At 40.5% G+C, this 14,057-nt stretch overlaps 5 protein-coding genes across 5 annotated transcripts; 3 read left to right on the forward strand and 2 right to left on the reverse strand.

Moving 5' to 3' along the window:
• The first annotated feature begins 603 nt into the window (after positions 1-603).
• LOC128725758 (uncharacterized) lies at positions 604-2,922 on the forward strand. Its single transcript, XM_053819530.1, has 2 exons — positions 604-1,303; positions 2,819-2,922. The coding sequence occupies exons 1-2, from the start codon at positions 604-606 to the stop codon at positions 2,920-2,922; spliced, it is 804 nt and encodes a 267-aa protein (XP_053675505.1).
• A 107-nt stretch (positions 2,923-3,029) lies between these two features.
• LOC128721723 (uncharacterized) lies at positions 3,030-4,386 on the forward strand. The gene is made up of 3 exons (XM_053815501.1): positions 3,030-3,284; positions 3,375-3,812; positions 3,962-4,386. Exons 1-3 carry the CDS (start codon positions 3,030-3,032, stop codon positions 4,235-4,237), a joined length of 969 nt encoding a protein of 322 aa, XP_053671476.1. The 3' UTR covers positions 4,238-4,386.
• Positions 4,387-5,423: 1,037 nt separating this feature from the next.
• LOC128731223 (protein preli-like) lies at positions 5,424-7,560 on the reverse strand. Its single transcript, XM_053824329.1, has 3 exons — positions 7,237-7,560; positions 6,536-6,749; positions 5,424-6,472 (listed from the first exon to the last, which is right to left on the reverse strand). Exons 1-3 carry the CDS (start codon positions 7,326-7,328, stop codon positions 6,125-6,127), a joined length of 654 nt encoding a protein of 217 aa, XP_053680304.1. The 5' UTR covers positions 7,329-7,560; the 3' UTR covers positions 5,424-6,124.
• Positions 7,561-8,689: 1,129 nt separating this feature from the next.
• Positions 8,690-10,230, forward strand: LOC128730568 (probable methyltransferase-like protein 25). Its single transcript, XM_053823637.1, has 2 exons — positions 8,690-9,319; positions 9,382-10,230. The coding sequence occupies exons 1-2, from the start codon at positions 8,690-8,692 to the stop codon at positions 10,228-10,230; spliced, it is 1,479 nt and encodes a 492-aa protein (XP_053679612.1).
• A 48-nt stretch (positions 10,231-10,278) lies between these two features.
• On the reverse strand, positions 10,279-13,390 carry LOC128730567 (cytochrome P450 6g1-like). Its single transcript, XM_053823636.1, has 6 exons — positions 13,050-13,390; positions 12,816-12,963; positions 11,228-11,648; positions 11,045-11,151; positions 10,651-10,926; positions 10,279-10,566 (listed from the first exon to the last, which is right to left on the reverse strand). The coding sequence occupies exons 1-6, from the start codon at positions 13,388-13,390 to the stop codon at positions 10,279-10,281; spliced, it is 1,581 nt and encodes a 526-aa protein (XP_053679611.1).
• Between the last annotated feature and the right edge of the window lie 667 nt (positions 13,391-14,057).

The raw sequence follows: 14,057 nt of genomic DNA on the forward strand, positions 1-14,057 counted from the left end.
GATGGGCAAAAGAAACTAGATTATGATCGTGCTTAAATTTATTTTGTAGTATTGCTTAACGCACATTCCTGATATAAAGAAGACTTCAATCAATGCTTTCCATAATTTGGGGGTTTTTGTTTTACAAAACCAAATTAATTTAAAGCTTCAAATTAATACGGCTAATAAGCCATTATTATCGATTAGTCCAATTACGTCGCTCACCATTCACGCCTTCATGTTATCCGCTATATCTGCATGTTATCCGCCAATGTAATATTTTCTGCGGCTTTCACCTCGGACGCTACAAGCTGTATAAACAGAACATATTCATGTTTGGAGACTACTGCAACTTCTTCCAGCAACGTTCTTTTTCGTTATAATCCTTATGAGGTCAACTTATCTACATAATTTGTACTACTTTTTCAAATTAAACTATATGCTGAATCACGCTAAATAGGTCAATTGAAGCCCTACGAGTGAGCAAGAGTCATAGTAGGCTTTTAGAACGTGGCTATGAATAATCGCATCAGGAGCCTAAAGAACCTCCAAACTCGGAAAACTAGGTCTGATCGGGCTAGAAAAACACAGAACATTGCGTAACGAAACCCCCAACCCCCAGGTATGGAAGAAAGCTCGTCGGCCGAGTTTGAAGCCCTCTCGGAGCAGCTCGCCAAAGTCCAGAACACCCAGCTGACGATCGCGGAATCCGACATGGCGTTGTCAGCACTGGAAGCTCGTGTATTCCTTGCCCGCCAGAAAGGCACAAGGACACCGCTATCGTTTGCCCAGTTCCAAGCTTACTGCCTCGGCTGGGTGTCAAAGTGCACGACCGCTACGGAAAAGGTCCGCTTCGAGACGCAATCACTCGAGCGCCAGATTGAGATCCGGCGGGACCTGATCAATCAAAAGCGTCAGTACGTTGGCAACGACACCCTGCGTCTACACGTGGAAAGCTTCGGTCTCGAACAGCTGGTCGCAGGGCGTGAACTGCACGAAGCGCACCGCGTCTACTACGAACTGCGGTATCTTGATGCGGAGGTGAAGCGTTCGATGTTGCTGGATAAGCACTCCCTGTACGACACGACTCAGCGTCATGCCCGGGCGTGCCGTGACGTCGAACGGTTGAACGTCCAGCTTGATGATGTTCGCGCGAAAATTGCTCTCACTGACAGTGAGGTTATGTCTCTCGAGCAGGAAAACCAGCGATTGCGCGCGCAGTTACGCCAGGATCCACCACCGAGTGTTCAGGAAATGGTGAATTGCGCGAAGGAGCTTGACAACCTCAAGGAGGAGTTATTCCGAACGGTAAAGCGATGCGTACGTAATTATAAACCTTCACGAATCGTTCACAAGAAGGGGCCGCAACGACTTTCAGGAAGTTTGGTGAAACTCAACACAAAATAATCGTACCTTTGGCTTACATATTCAATGGAGCGAGCCCTTCGTCAGTCGGAAATTAGTTTTCAATCCTATCGTACGCATTTGGTCGCTGAAAAAACCGCAAACCAATAATGTCACCAAAATATGCTAGGAACGTATGTTTATGGCATCAACGTATATTAGGATGTGGGTTGGCTTCTAGAACTGGGCACGCCATACAAGCTGTATCTTGCCTCTGTTTAAATAAATCCGCTCTTTACTACAAATGTAATTCTGTCATCATAACTTTTTATTGATGTTGATCAACAGGATTCTGAATATATTTTCGCAGACGCTGATTTTCCCTAGAGTTCGTTGACGATTGTTACATCAATGTATGGCGAGTATCTAGCGTGGTTATGCAAATAAAGTACTAATAATTGACTTCTAAACATAATTTGGCTTTCAAAAGTTCGTGGAAATTACTACAGAAGAACATTTTTGAATTAGAAAAACTAGTAGCTACAAAACTATTATTGTGAACACAATTAATGAAAGACTTGTTTGGTTTAATACGTTTCTACGATAAAATAACGAACGAATCGAAATAACGATTGATTTCTAAATATCATCTTTTCATATTTTACATATTGTTCAAAATAAATAAAAAGCTAATTAAATAGAACGAGAGTTGTTGTATTTTGATTCGCTGTACGACTTTTTAGCACAATTTCAACATGGTATTATTTTAATTATGTTTCACCATTTGTTTCCTGACTTTATGGGTTTTTAAATTTAACTTTTTCTGCTCCATTTATGGTGGATTGAATTAGGTTCATTTGAGTCAGGGAGCATTATTGATATGTATACCAAGAAATCTGACTAGAATATGTCCCAATCTATGAATACATAGTAAAAAAAACTTGAGAAAAGCTAATAGTTAGTCAGTCTTAAAATAAACTTAAACAAGTGAGCATATTTCGACATACCTAAGCTCAATTAAACAACATTAGAATAAATAGTGAAATTTAAGTCATCAAGCGGAAAGCGATAAGCCAAATATAGAATTATTCTCAAGGCTCAAAGCCGACCAATAGCATAAGCAATGAAGAAAAAGAATCAAATTAATTGCTGGAAAATCGATTATAAGACAAACAAGACAATGATATCATTGCCGATTGATAAAGCGTGGATTATTGTAATCTATTTTATTCCGTAGAGCTGTTGTAAATCTCAATGGAAATTTAGTACTTTTTCCGTTCCGTTTGAATATCCTTCAGCCTTTAACTACTGAGCTATGCAATATAAACACACACACCAACGGCTGTCATAACATACCTGTTTACGAAAATGTCTACTGTACGCCGCAGATACTGCTAAAGGTTTTTGTTTATAAAAGTTTACTCATTTTATTCAACTAAACTACTTTAAAATATAGTTTTGAACACCACATCCCAATATAATTTGTCTTTAACAGGTCTGCTGACGAGTGAGAAGACGCCGTTTGATATTGCTCCTTACGCAAGGATTATAATTGCCAAAGACCATCAATACTATGTGTATCGCTTTTTGAGCGTATAAATCGTATATAGTGCATCTTTTGAATTGAAAATCTAGAACACAGCTTTCTAGCATAAAGCAGTAAAATACTGTGTTAACAAACTTGAGGAATTTAGGAATCCTTAGCCATGGAGCAAATGCTACCCAGTCCGGGGTTTTCAATCCCAAGTATCGGTACTCCGTTACACCAACCGGAAGAAGATCAACAAATTTTGCCACATGCTTACCAGCAGCAACAATCCATGCCACACATGACACCAATGGGCGGCCTTAGTTCGAGCAATTACAGCATACCACCAATTGGATCGTCCTCAGGAAAGAGTATGCATACATATGCCCCAAGCTTTTCCACGCCCCAGAACATGATTCAACCACAGACCCCTGTATGTAACAAAACATCGTATATATTTAGTTTCGTTTTTGCCATGTATCAATGAATTGCGATGGGTTATTTTATCATTATTGTATTTTAGCAAAGCCTAATGTCTCCGATGGTACCAATGACGGAATCAAAAGCTTCAGCAACACCAAGCCAAACTCAAGGCAGCGGTGGCAGTATTCGAGATCCGGAAAATATTGGCAGCGTAAACATTCACCAAACGATGGGGCCCGCTACCCCCATGACGCCAATGACGCCAAGTGAACCGGCAATCCTTCCCCAGCTACAAAATATTGTCTCAACGGTGAATCTTAGCTGTAAGCTAGATCTCAAGAAAATAGCCCTGCACGCGCGTAATGCTGAATATAATCCAAAGCGTTTTGCCGCTGTGATTATGCGAATTCGGGAACCACGCACGACCGCTCTTATTTTCTCGTCCGGAAAGATGGTGTGTACTGGCGCCAAAAGTGAAGACGACTCAAGATTGGCTGCGCGCAAATACGCGCGCATTATACAAAAGCTGGGATTCACCGTAAGTGTTTTGAAGGTTACAATCAGGGGCTGTCAGTTTCTCAATGCTCTTCTTTATATCTTCGGGCACCTAAACTTCCCTTAAAAGACTGAGCATGCCCTTGTTTGATTTATTGGTCAATTAAAATTATCATCTTTTTATTTTCACAGGCCAAATTTCTCGACTTCAAAGTACAAAACATGGTTGGTAGCTGTGACGTGCGATTTCCGATTCGATTGGAAGGGCTAGTATTGACGCACGGTCGTTTCAGTTCGTATGAACCCGAACTTTTTCCTGGTCTCATCTACCGTATGGTGAAGCCACGCATCGTACTTCTTATATTCGTTTCTGGCAAAGTTGTCCTAACAGGTGCCAAGGTGCGACAGGAGATTTATGATGCATTTGAAAACATTTATCCAATTCTTAAGAGCTTCAAAAAACAATAGAACAATAGCATTTTCCATGAAACTATGTTTTTATGGCGAAATATAGATTTACCATGTACACTTCTGTAACTCAAGGACTAGTAAAGTAAATGCTAAGTATTTACTTGCGCTGCTAAAAACATTTTCGCAAATAAACAGATTACTATGCACTAAAATAAAGTTACTGTTCGACGTCTTTGAGCTTTTTGTTGTTGTTCTTCTCCACTATCCTTCCAAGCATACGAGGCCAAATATCCTTCTGAGTATTCTCTAAGGTAGCTAAGAGAATTTCAGCAGCTGTGGTCCAGATCCATGCCTTAGAATCGTATCTGAGTACGGGAACTATACATGTTCTGTATTGCTACAGCTTCAAGCCGGTTGGCAGACCCATAGCGCGTAATTCAACTTTCGTATTGTTGTCGGCAATAACATTTGGGTAGATGAAGTTTCGGCAGATTTTTGTTCTCTTCCACCTCCTCAATTTTTATGACTATTCTACGAAGAAAATACCAATAATGTTTATCTCTTCATCGTATGTCAGGATCTTGATTGACTTGTAGCAGATGGTCCTCGATGCTATGGTATCGTATGCGGCATTGAAGTGGATAGATGAATTAAACGGAACCGTTGCCTCGCAATCTTCTGCAAGATCTGCAAAGGTGAAAATCTGATCAGGGGATAAATTTCCATTTCGGAATCCTCTCTGATTACAACTATCTGTTCTACGAATGGGAAAAAGCATTCTTTAAGAAACAGGGAGAAAATCTTACAGATAGTTTTCAACACCTGTAGTTGCTGCACAGTAGCTTATCTTCCCGCATGGCATGGCATGGATTCCAACCAATTCGCTACTCCATATCTCAGTAACAATTCAATAAATTTCTTGTTCTAGTGCTGTTGGTGGCTTGTTATGCTTCAAACGACGGATGGTTTTCCGGGGTTCATCAACGTTAGGTTTCAGTAGCCTGATATCAGCTGCTAGTAGAGCCTCTAGTTCGAGCTTGTTGATCTGATTGTTGATTATGAAGCTAACCAGATTCCGGTTCATATTTCGACAAAAAGTTATAAACTACTATAAAACTTCTTTTGGCCCGTAACGAATAGTAATGTAAGCGTAACGATTAGTATACTAAAGCATCAACTTTAACAGCGTGCTAGAAATAAGAATTACGCCTTCAATGAAAGTTTGGTTTTCGATCTATCGCTTTATTATTTTAGTGTAGCATACAATTGAATGTTCTAGTTTATTTAATTCTATTTTCTACCTTTTTCCCCAGTTACAGAAGAGTTTTATTCGTATCTTCTTCCTCCTCGTGTACACTAGTCTATCGTTATTTCATCTTTGTATGTTATGCTAGTGTTCATCAATCATTTAGCGCATCATAGGTATCTTTTTCTTTGTTCATTTTTAACGGTTTTGTAAGCGAACTGCCTGCATTTACGAATGCCTCAAAACACTAATAATCACGTGGAATGATCAGCGGGTATTCTCGGGTTGTCGGAGTAATATCATTCTGAACAATCGAGAAATCCAATCGGAAGGGTTCATATGATACAGATCATTGATAATTTTTTAAAAAAATTTGTTCCATATGAGTATAAGAGCTTGACCGGAAGGAACAGTAGTGAAAGGAGATACTTGCGTTAAGTGTGATGAAGATTAATATGACGAATACATCATCAAAATACCGCTTTCGGCCGTTTACGAATAGCTACAGCCTTCTACGCATTAACACAGCTCTTAAACAATCTTTCCGAAGCGATCAAGACATTATCAAAGCTTCCTATCGGTAACATTATATGGATCAGAGAAAGCTAATGCCGGAATTATCCGCCCGGCAGACGCTCCAATAAAATCGGTCCAATACCGAAACAGTTCTTGTAACACCCATTTCTCGCATTTTTTTCTTAACCTTTAACGGAGAGATTTTGTACCAAGTGCTCGGCTTGAGCCTTCATGTGATCGGAGGCGTGTTTGGCGGCATCGCGCAATTTTTGTGCCTTTGAACCATGCTGATCTTTGCTAGCAGCGGCTGCCGCGGCCAGCGCTACAGGGTTGTTGGGAAACATGTGCTGCAAAACGTAGTTGAATCCATTCACCGTCTTGGCACAATTTTTCTTGAACCGATCCAGACCGAACGCTCGAATGGCCGTACCGAACCCATAAACGGATGAGTCTATCCACGCCGATCGTATGGCAATCGTTTTCCCCGGAGATTCCGGCAACGATTTGTACACAACTTTTTCTACAACGCTCTGAAACAAACAAGAATCAAATTAGCAGCTATCTAGAAGCGGTTAATGCACTAGGTAACGTACCATTATTTTATTAAATCCAATGTTCCGAGTGTACGTCACGAGAGTCCTTTCGCATGGATCCACCACCGATTCCTCTACGATGTTAACCGACTTTGCCTTGAAGAAACGTTCACCCCATTTCGGCACATGGTTCGTCTTGGTCAAAAGACGTTTGCTATGTAATTTTCCATTTCGTATTTCCCGACAGACGGTGTCCTCCGAGAGCACGTGCGAGCTGCAGCGTAACCGCCGGAATACAAGCGTGACGTAGGTTTGCGCAAGTGTTTGACGAGCATCGGAATCAGCGTCCCGGCAATCCGTTCAGACAATTATCAGATGCATCGAGCGCATTGTTGCGATCAAGGGAAAGTATATAAATGTGTGAGACACAGAAATAGAATGAAATAAAAAAAAATTAATTGTGAGAAGCAGAAGTACACATGCTCGGACACATGAGTAACAGCCGCGCTCCGTGCTCTCAGCGCTAGTTTGCATTACATAATAATGCGGCAGTAGTAGTGCGGTAGAAACGATGCCGCGCGGTCACACTTGTTACCGTGACACGATAAAGAGCATCACAGCCTACATTCCACCTATTTTAAACGAACAGACTATTCTGTGATGTCATGGGAATATCTTCCGATAGTACAAAAGATCAGATGCACTTTGAATCACTGAAGCTTGAATTTTGTTCTGTGGAAAGAGAATAATTTCTGCCATACCTGAACGGATTTGGGTAGCGATTCCAAAAGCCTTGTGTAACTTGCTCCCAAGAATAATTATAGACGGTGGAACTTTCGTAATATTTTGCCATTTTTTCCACCAATTGCAATTACAATTTTCACTGCATTCAATGTTAGAGCTGACCGTCTTTAATTTGCTTTCGATTTCAATATGATGGATTGAATTGATCACATTGGTTTTTAGCTGTATCAGATCAATGTACTAGCTCCATCACCCACCGGCAACTGATAGCGCACCAACAGACTTTCTTATCAACTTCGATAGCAAATTTGAGGCTGATTAAATTTTGCAACGAGTACGAAATGCTCGGTTCCAAGACAAACTTGATTGGTTATGCATGCACACCGCACGTAAAAAGTACATGAGATTTTCTTCCATGTAAAATCGAAATATTTTTGACACACAAAAACTATTCGATCCGATCGATTATTTCATGTGAATTTTTTGTTTTCCTTTTTCTGTACAAAGTTAATCCATCAATAACAAGGGAATACGTTATTTCATGGTTTGCATGATAATCTGCCTACTGCATATTGTTAAAACTGAAACCCTTTCCTATACTAGGTATTTTTTTAAGTTTATAAAGTTTCGACACTTTTCACTCAACTCTGTTCAAGCGCTAAGCAAATTACATTTTGACAGACACATGGTAAACAGTCGTAATTTGACAGATTTAAGAAACTCATAGTTTATGCTGTTTTGAATTGATAAGTTACTATAGCAGATTTTCTGTTATTTTATTCATTGATTTAATGATAAGAAAACTAAAGTTTCTGGAGTGGGAAAAAATATAAAATAGTTATCCATAAATAGTTGCTTAACAATTTAAAAAAATGTGGCTTTATATAATAAGATCTATTACTTATTTCTTTGAGCTTCAGGCGTCAGCTGTTTCTTGTCATAGTCTAATGTTGACATCCATGTGTTTATTTTGATGTATTTTTATTAATGAAGCATGTTGTGCATTTTGTTTTTTATTTCAAATAATGTCAAAGAAAATAATGTCTGGCTCCGAATTAGGGTCTGATATCGTTAGTAAACACGATGTCTCAACTGATATAAATGAAGTGTTCGAAGACATTTTTCTAACAGAAGAGCAAATAACACATGAAAGTTTCCACCACGGCTTTAACGACGGCCATCAAGAAGAATCTGTTAAAGAGGCACAAGATTATGGTTTCAAAAAAGGGGCCGAAATTGGAAAGGAAATTGGATTCTACTATACTATTGTAAGTACAATTGCTTCCGAACCAGTGCCGACTTCCAACGAGAAAACAGAAGTGGTCCTCAAGGATATATTATCAGCTATTGAAAGTTATCCTCGTGATAACGACCCGGCAGTGGACTTGTTGCACAAATTGCAACAAATTCGGAATAAATTTCGCCGGCTTTGCGCAGTGTTGAAGCTTCCATTAAAGTACGAACATACCAATGATCTTTCGTTCTAAACCGGCTACGATGGATCTTGTCAGAAAGCAAATAGACGCGATAATACGTTTTCTCGAGCCAAACATCTCATTCATCAATTGCCACATGGTGGATTATCTCACCGAACAACACTGGAGGTCTTACGTTCCTAAAGCAATACAATCGGAGCTAACAACAATTGACGACTTAACGCAAACAAAAGAAGTGTTTTGGAGCCAATTTGACACTTCTTTTGATAAGCATACCCGTTTTCCAGCAGTTAAAGAATTCATCGAGGATGCTCGTCGATATAGGCTTGGAGGAAGTGAAGTTATTGGTACGGCTTTTTCCCTACATGAGTTTAAAGATGCTTTATCGAACTTTAAAGAAACACGCCTTAAGATGCATGAGCTGATGAATGCAAAAAAATGCCACGAGGTCGAGGTAGCAGCCGCCGTTGTAGCCTCGCTCTGCACTGCCATGGCCTCTATGACACCGGACGTTAAGCTGCAAGATATTGTAGTTATTGATGCAGGAGATGGCAAGGGATACCTCTCGTCGAGAATTGCCTTGGAGCATGGAGTGAAAGTACTGGGTGTGGATTGTAATGAAGCCAATACAAAAAATGCGGAAATACGTCGAGAGCGTTTGAAGGTAATTGTGTGTTCGTTACGTTAAAAGTTGAAAGGAATTTAATATCTTTTTATATCTTGCAGAACAAAATTCCGAAAGCTGTGCAAAAATCCAATCTCGAGAAGGACGAATATTTTTCAGCGGTAGTTAAGGATGGTGCCTTAGACCAACTTTATAAAACTACCACCAAGCTTATCGACTTCCAAACCGACTTAATTGAGCTGGCTGGGGAATTTTTTCCTCAGGGCAAACACAACACATTCTGTTTGTGCGGTTTACATACTTGCGGTAACTTAGCCCCGAATTGTCTGCGGCTCTTCGACCAAAATCCAACCATTAAGGGTATTTGCAATATTGGCTGCTGCTACCATTTGATGTTGGAAGAGTTTATCGTTGACGAATTTTACAATTCCGAAAAATTTGCCGAAAACCCTGGTTATGGCTTTCCAATGAGCTCTTATCTGCGCGAACGACGCTTTGCACTTGGGCGCAACGCTCGTAACTTGGCTGCTGAATCGATTGAACGAGCGTGTATAAATCGTGAGAATCCTAGCGACAAGCTAGGCTACCGTGCATTGTTGCAGGTTGTATTTCAGGAGTATGGTGAAAAGAAATCTCATCCTGTCGGACGGATAAAGAGTTGTGGGTTTTTAGATTATGTACGCAAATCCATCACTCGGTTGAAACTTAGTGACAAAATTACGATAACAGACGAGTATCTGCACGAACTAGAAAAGCAATTTACAGGGGAACTAGAACAGCTGAAGGTGTTTTATTTGATACGTCAGCAATTTGCTCCCGTAATTGAAACACTGATCTTACTTGATCGTTTGCTGTATCTGTTAGAATGTGGATACAAACATAGTTTTCTTGTGAAATTGTTCGAACCAGTTGTTTCTCCTCGCTGCTATGCATTGATAGCGCTAAAATAGAATACAAATGTCGCTTTACCTACCGTATGCTGAGCTTGCGGTTTTATTTTATTTCCACAGCGGATCTTCGACAAGCTCAGCATAAAGCCCTTCGTTGGTGTTCAGAGTAAAAGCATTCTTTTTGTACGTTAATTTCTGCGGGGTGAGTATCGATTGCACAATGCGATATTTGGAGAGCAGTTTTACGAGCGCAATTTTGATTTGCAACGTTCCAAAGTGAGATCCCAGACACGTACGTGGACCGACACCGAACGGCATGTAGGTGCATGGTTTTATTTTATCCAAATTTTTCTTCGCGAATCGCTCCGGGTCAAATTTATGAGGGTTTGGAAAATGCTAAAACGAATTCAAAACATGGTATGTGCAAAAATGTTACGCGTGTAAGGATGCGTGTAGTATTACTGGAAGCTTTGTACATACTTTCGCATCTCGGTGGATAGCGTAGATAGGGATCAGAATTGGCATATGGTTCGGAACGACGTATTCATGAAAGGGTTCCAGTTTATAGCCAGTCGCACCTTCCGGCAGCGTGCACTGCCGCTCGATGAATGGTAACACTGGATAAAGCCGCGCTGTTTCGGATATGACCATTCCTAAGTAAGGCATTTGATTGGCTAGTGTGTCGTAGGGAATATCCTGACCATGTTGATCGATGGTGAGACGTATTTCTTCACGTAAGCACTGTTGCACATTCGGCTGTAGGTAGTAGAAATAGGTAATATTATATCCATCTTAGGTATTGACAAAATGTACGAATTATGAAATAAACGCTTTTTTTAATATAAAATATTTTTGATCTCTCAAATCTACTTACGTTTTGGGTCAGCTCATACAATGCAAAAGAGAGAACAGATGAAGTCGTCTCAAAACTAGCCATGTAAAACGTAGCAGCCTGTGCTACTAGTATGTCACCGTTGAGGGCTGTTACAACGAAAAGAACACAGAACAAATAGAACAGTTTAGTTGGGCAGCTGACATATAAATATAAGCAACTTACGTATTTTTTCTGTCACACCAAGGGTAGCGTTATTGTTTTTAAGCGCAATCATGGAGTCGATAAAGTCTCCTCTGCTCTCTTCAGATTGCTCACGCCGAGCGATCTCCTGTTCGATGATGCTCTTAAGAAAAGCTTCTGTGTCTCGCGGGAAAAGCTTTAACCGCAAGTAGGGTACAAACTCTGGCATGAAGAAAAAGGCTGCCATCGTCATGCCCCGAACTGCACCGTAGTCAAATATCTTTCGACCGTAGTAGCGGAATTCAGAGGTCTCATCCTTTAGACAGTTGGATTGAATTCCGAAAAACGTACTTGCGATCACATCTGTTGTGAACCGAGCGCTGAGTTCTTTGAATTCCGTTTCTCGCACGTTCGACCGTAGCTTCGGTAATGCATCGATAGATGCGATCATATCCTTTCCGATCTAGAAAAAAAAAAGGTTCAAGGGTCGATTCTTGTGATTACGTTCATATAAAATATACGCTAGTGCATTGTACAAAAAACCTTCTCTATAAGTGGCTGCATTTTTTTCAACTTGGCACTAGTAACCGAAGGGGACAGTAAACTACGAAGCTCCTTCCAGAGCGGGTCTCGGATCATGATCAGATTATAGTACCCGATTGGATCGTGATACCTATCAGAACACATCTGACGATTAAGAAAGCGTGCAGCATCGGTGCACATTATTCGTTTGATGAGTTCCGGATTTCTTATAACAAGCGCCGGACGAGTAAAAATGTTTACACCGAAAAAATCACTGGTACGCGTTCTCGCATGGTGATAAATATGTTCAATATATTGAAAAGCCGAGTGACGTTGCAAAAAAATTGTGCTAAAATTGCCTACGATTGGAATCTCCGGAATATACGCAACGCCGGATCGATTCCAGTAATTTTGCTTCCGCCATCCGAGGTAAGCTACAAGCAGTACGACCACCGCGTACAAGATGTCAACCACTTCCAAGTACATGATTATCGCGGTACTGAATTGAGCTCTTCAACAAAGCCGTGAACGAAAGTCGATGGACAAATCTCTGATAAAGTACTGGAGATATGCATGTATGCCGAATCGCTTTATTATTCAATAGATAACGTTCAGCTCGTGCTTTTAAATCTAGGCTATCCATTGTCTGGTGCTAATACAGTTTGAAACATGCATTTAGAGGCAACTGTTATCGCCTGCTTTTGGTCAATCAACAACCAGTTTCACTTGCATCATTTGTGTATTTATTCACACGTCTGCGATGTTTAACTGAGACAGTTGCTTATTCTACTGCTTAGACTGATTTCATTTAACACTACGGCAAACTAGTTGCATCAATGTAAAAAATCGATTCAAATACCATATTAACAATGTAAGCGTCATTTGTGATAAAAATATTCACCCTAAAGAAATTGGGCAGACAAAAGTTAAGGTCTGAATTTAATAGATATATGTTTGAAAATGTGCAATAGAGAAAAGACTTTCAAGCTGTCATTGAATATATTACTTATTGATTCGATTAATTCGCCTTGTTAATCCGTATCATAGCAAAAATGCTTACAATACAAAATTATACATGAGTTTGAGCAATAAATCGCGATACAATTACCTGATCGACCAGCCGGTACATTTGCTTGATTTTGCTTATGCTCAACGAAGGCGTCAAATAAGACCGTAGCTGTTTCCAAGCTGGGTTTCTAATCATCAGCAAATTGTAGTACCCGATCGGATCGCCATGTGGATCGGTGCACATCGAGCTGCAATGTATACGGTGAAACGGTCAATTGAACAATCAGTTCTATGCTCATATGCCCAGAGTCCGCTCGCGATCGATGCACTGTACCGGTTGCAAAAGAACGCTGCATCTTTAATTAGGACTTGTTTGATGAGCTCGGGATCTTTGAGCACTAGCGTCGGGGTCCATAATTTGCTTATGCCAAACAAATGACTCTCGCGGACACGATCGTTGACGTATAGCTCGTCCATCAAATCGAACATGGATTTACGCAATAGCACGGCCTCGAGGAAGTTTCCCACCACGGGCCGACCCTCAATGTATGGCACGCGAACGCACTGCCAGTATCGCGTGCCGGTCGTAGATAGGAACCACAACAGGTACACTACGACACATATAAGCACCAGCCAAAGATAACCCTGGAACACGTCGGTACTGAGGAAGATCATGTTTAGCGAAGGATAAGAACCGGCGCGTTGTTTTAAAAGGCTGCGACTAGAACAAACACAACCGTAACCGTAGCGTTATCGAGAAAAAAACGGACACAACTAGAAAACGACAATCGTTCGCTGCTGTCGTGGGGCTACTGAAACGTTACTGCAAAACCAGTTCCATAGTTAGTTTACATTCTAGCCGACGGAATCATAAAGCTGTTTTTTTTTTCTGTATGCTCCCTGCGAATAGTGTGCATCGAAGCAAATGTATTGATAATGTCTACATTCACAAGCAAAACGCACTACAGTCTTAGTTGGTGGCTTTACGATCTTTCGGAGGAACATTTTTTTTTCACGTTTTTATGTTACATGCTCTATGGTGTACGTGCTTGAAAGGCTTCGTCGCTAGAACGCATGTAAGCAGATTAAATATCAGCTATGGCATATGAGCATTTATATGTATCAGTGTCTAGACCGAACAGGCATGAATGAATTGCGCGCAGTGGCTGCTGATGTGTAGCAAAACCTTAACGCATTCGCAACAACTCAATTGTCGTAGATCAGTGAGACCTCAATTCTTTAAGATGATGGATTCTTCTCTACTGTGACGTGCTGCTGTATCCCATGTAATAAGCTTGAGAGAAAATAAACTAAATTGAATTGACAATTAGGTCATTTCAGT

This window comes from Anopheles nili, chromosome 2 (genome assembly GCF_943737925.1).
Source record: "Anopheles nili chromosome 2, idAnoNiliSN_F5_01, whole genome shotgun sequence".
In the NCBI taxonomy this organism is placed as follows: Eukaryota; Metazoa; Arthropoda; class Insecta; order Diptera; family Culicidae; genus Anopheles; species Anopheles nili.

Bases quoted from the DNA above. Each gene is read 5' to 3' on its own strand.
- LOC128730567 (XM_053823636.1), bottom strand. From the start codon at position 13,390: ATGATCTTCCTCAGTACCGACGTGTTCCAGGGTTATCTTTGGCTGGTG. The intron at 12,964-13,049 runs GTACAGTGCATC...TATACATTGCAG, and splicing joins GCAGCGTTCTTTTGCAACCG to CTCGATGTGCACCGATCCAC. The intron at 11,649-12,815 runs GTAATTGTATCG...TTTTTTTTCTAG, and splicing joins TGTACCGGCTGGTCGATCAG to ATCGGAAAGGATATGATCGC.
- LOC128721723 (XM_053815501.1), top strand. From the start codon at position 3,030: ATGGAGCAAATGCTACCCAGTCCGGGGTTTTCAATCCCAAGTATCGGT. The intron at 3,285-3,374 runs GTATGTAACAAA...ATTGTATTTTAG, and splicing joins TGATTCAACCACAGACCCCT to CAAAGCCTAATGTCTCCGAT. The intron at 3,813-3,961 runs GTAAGTGTTTTG...TTATTTTCACAG, and splicing joins TACAAAAGCTGGGATTCACC to GCCAAATTTCTCGACTTCAA.
- LOC128731223 (XM_053824329.1), bottom strand. From the start codon at position 7,328: ATGGCAAAATATTACGAAAGTTCCACCGTCTATAATTATTCTTGGGAG. The intron at 6,750-7,236 runs GTATGGCAGAAA...GTTACGCTGCAG, and splicing joins CGCTACCCAAATCCGTTCAG to CTCGCACGTGCTCTCGGAGG. The intron at 6,473-6,535 runs GTACGTTACCTA...TGTTTGTTTCAG, and splicing joins TTGGATTTAATAAAATAATG to AGCGTTGTAGAAAAAGTTGT.
- LOC128725758 (XM_053819530.1), top strand. From the start codon at position 604: ATGGAAGAAAGCTCGTCGGCCGAGTTTGAAGCCCTCTCGGAGCAGCTC. The intron at 1,304-2,818 runs GTAATTATAAAC...TGTCTTTAACAG, and splicing joins AACGGTAAAGCGATGCGTAC to GTCTGCTGACGAGTGAGAAG.
- LOC128730568 (XM_053823637.1), top strand. From the start codon at position 8,690: ATGATCTTTCGTTCTAAACCGGCTACGATGGATCTTGTCAGAAAGCAA. The intron at 9,320-9,381 runs GTAATTGTGTGT...TATATCTTGCAG, and splicing joins TACGTCGAGAGCGTTTGAAG to AACAAAATTCCGAAAGCTGT.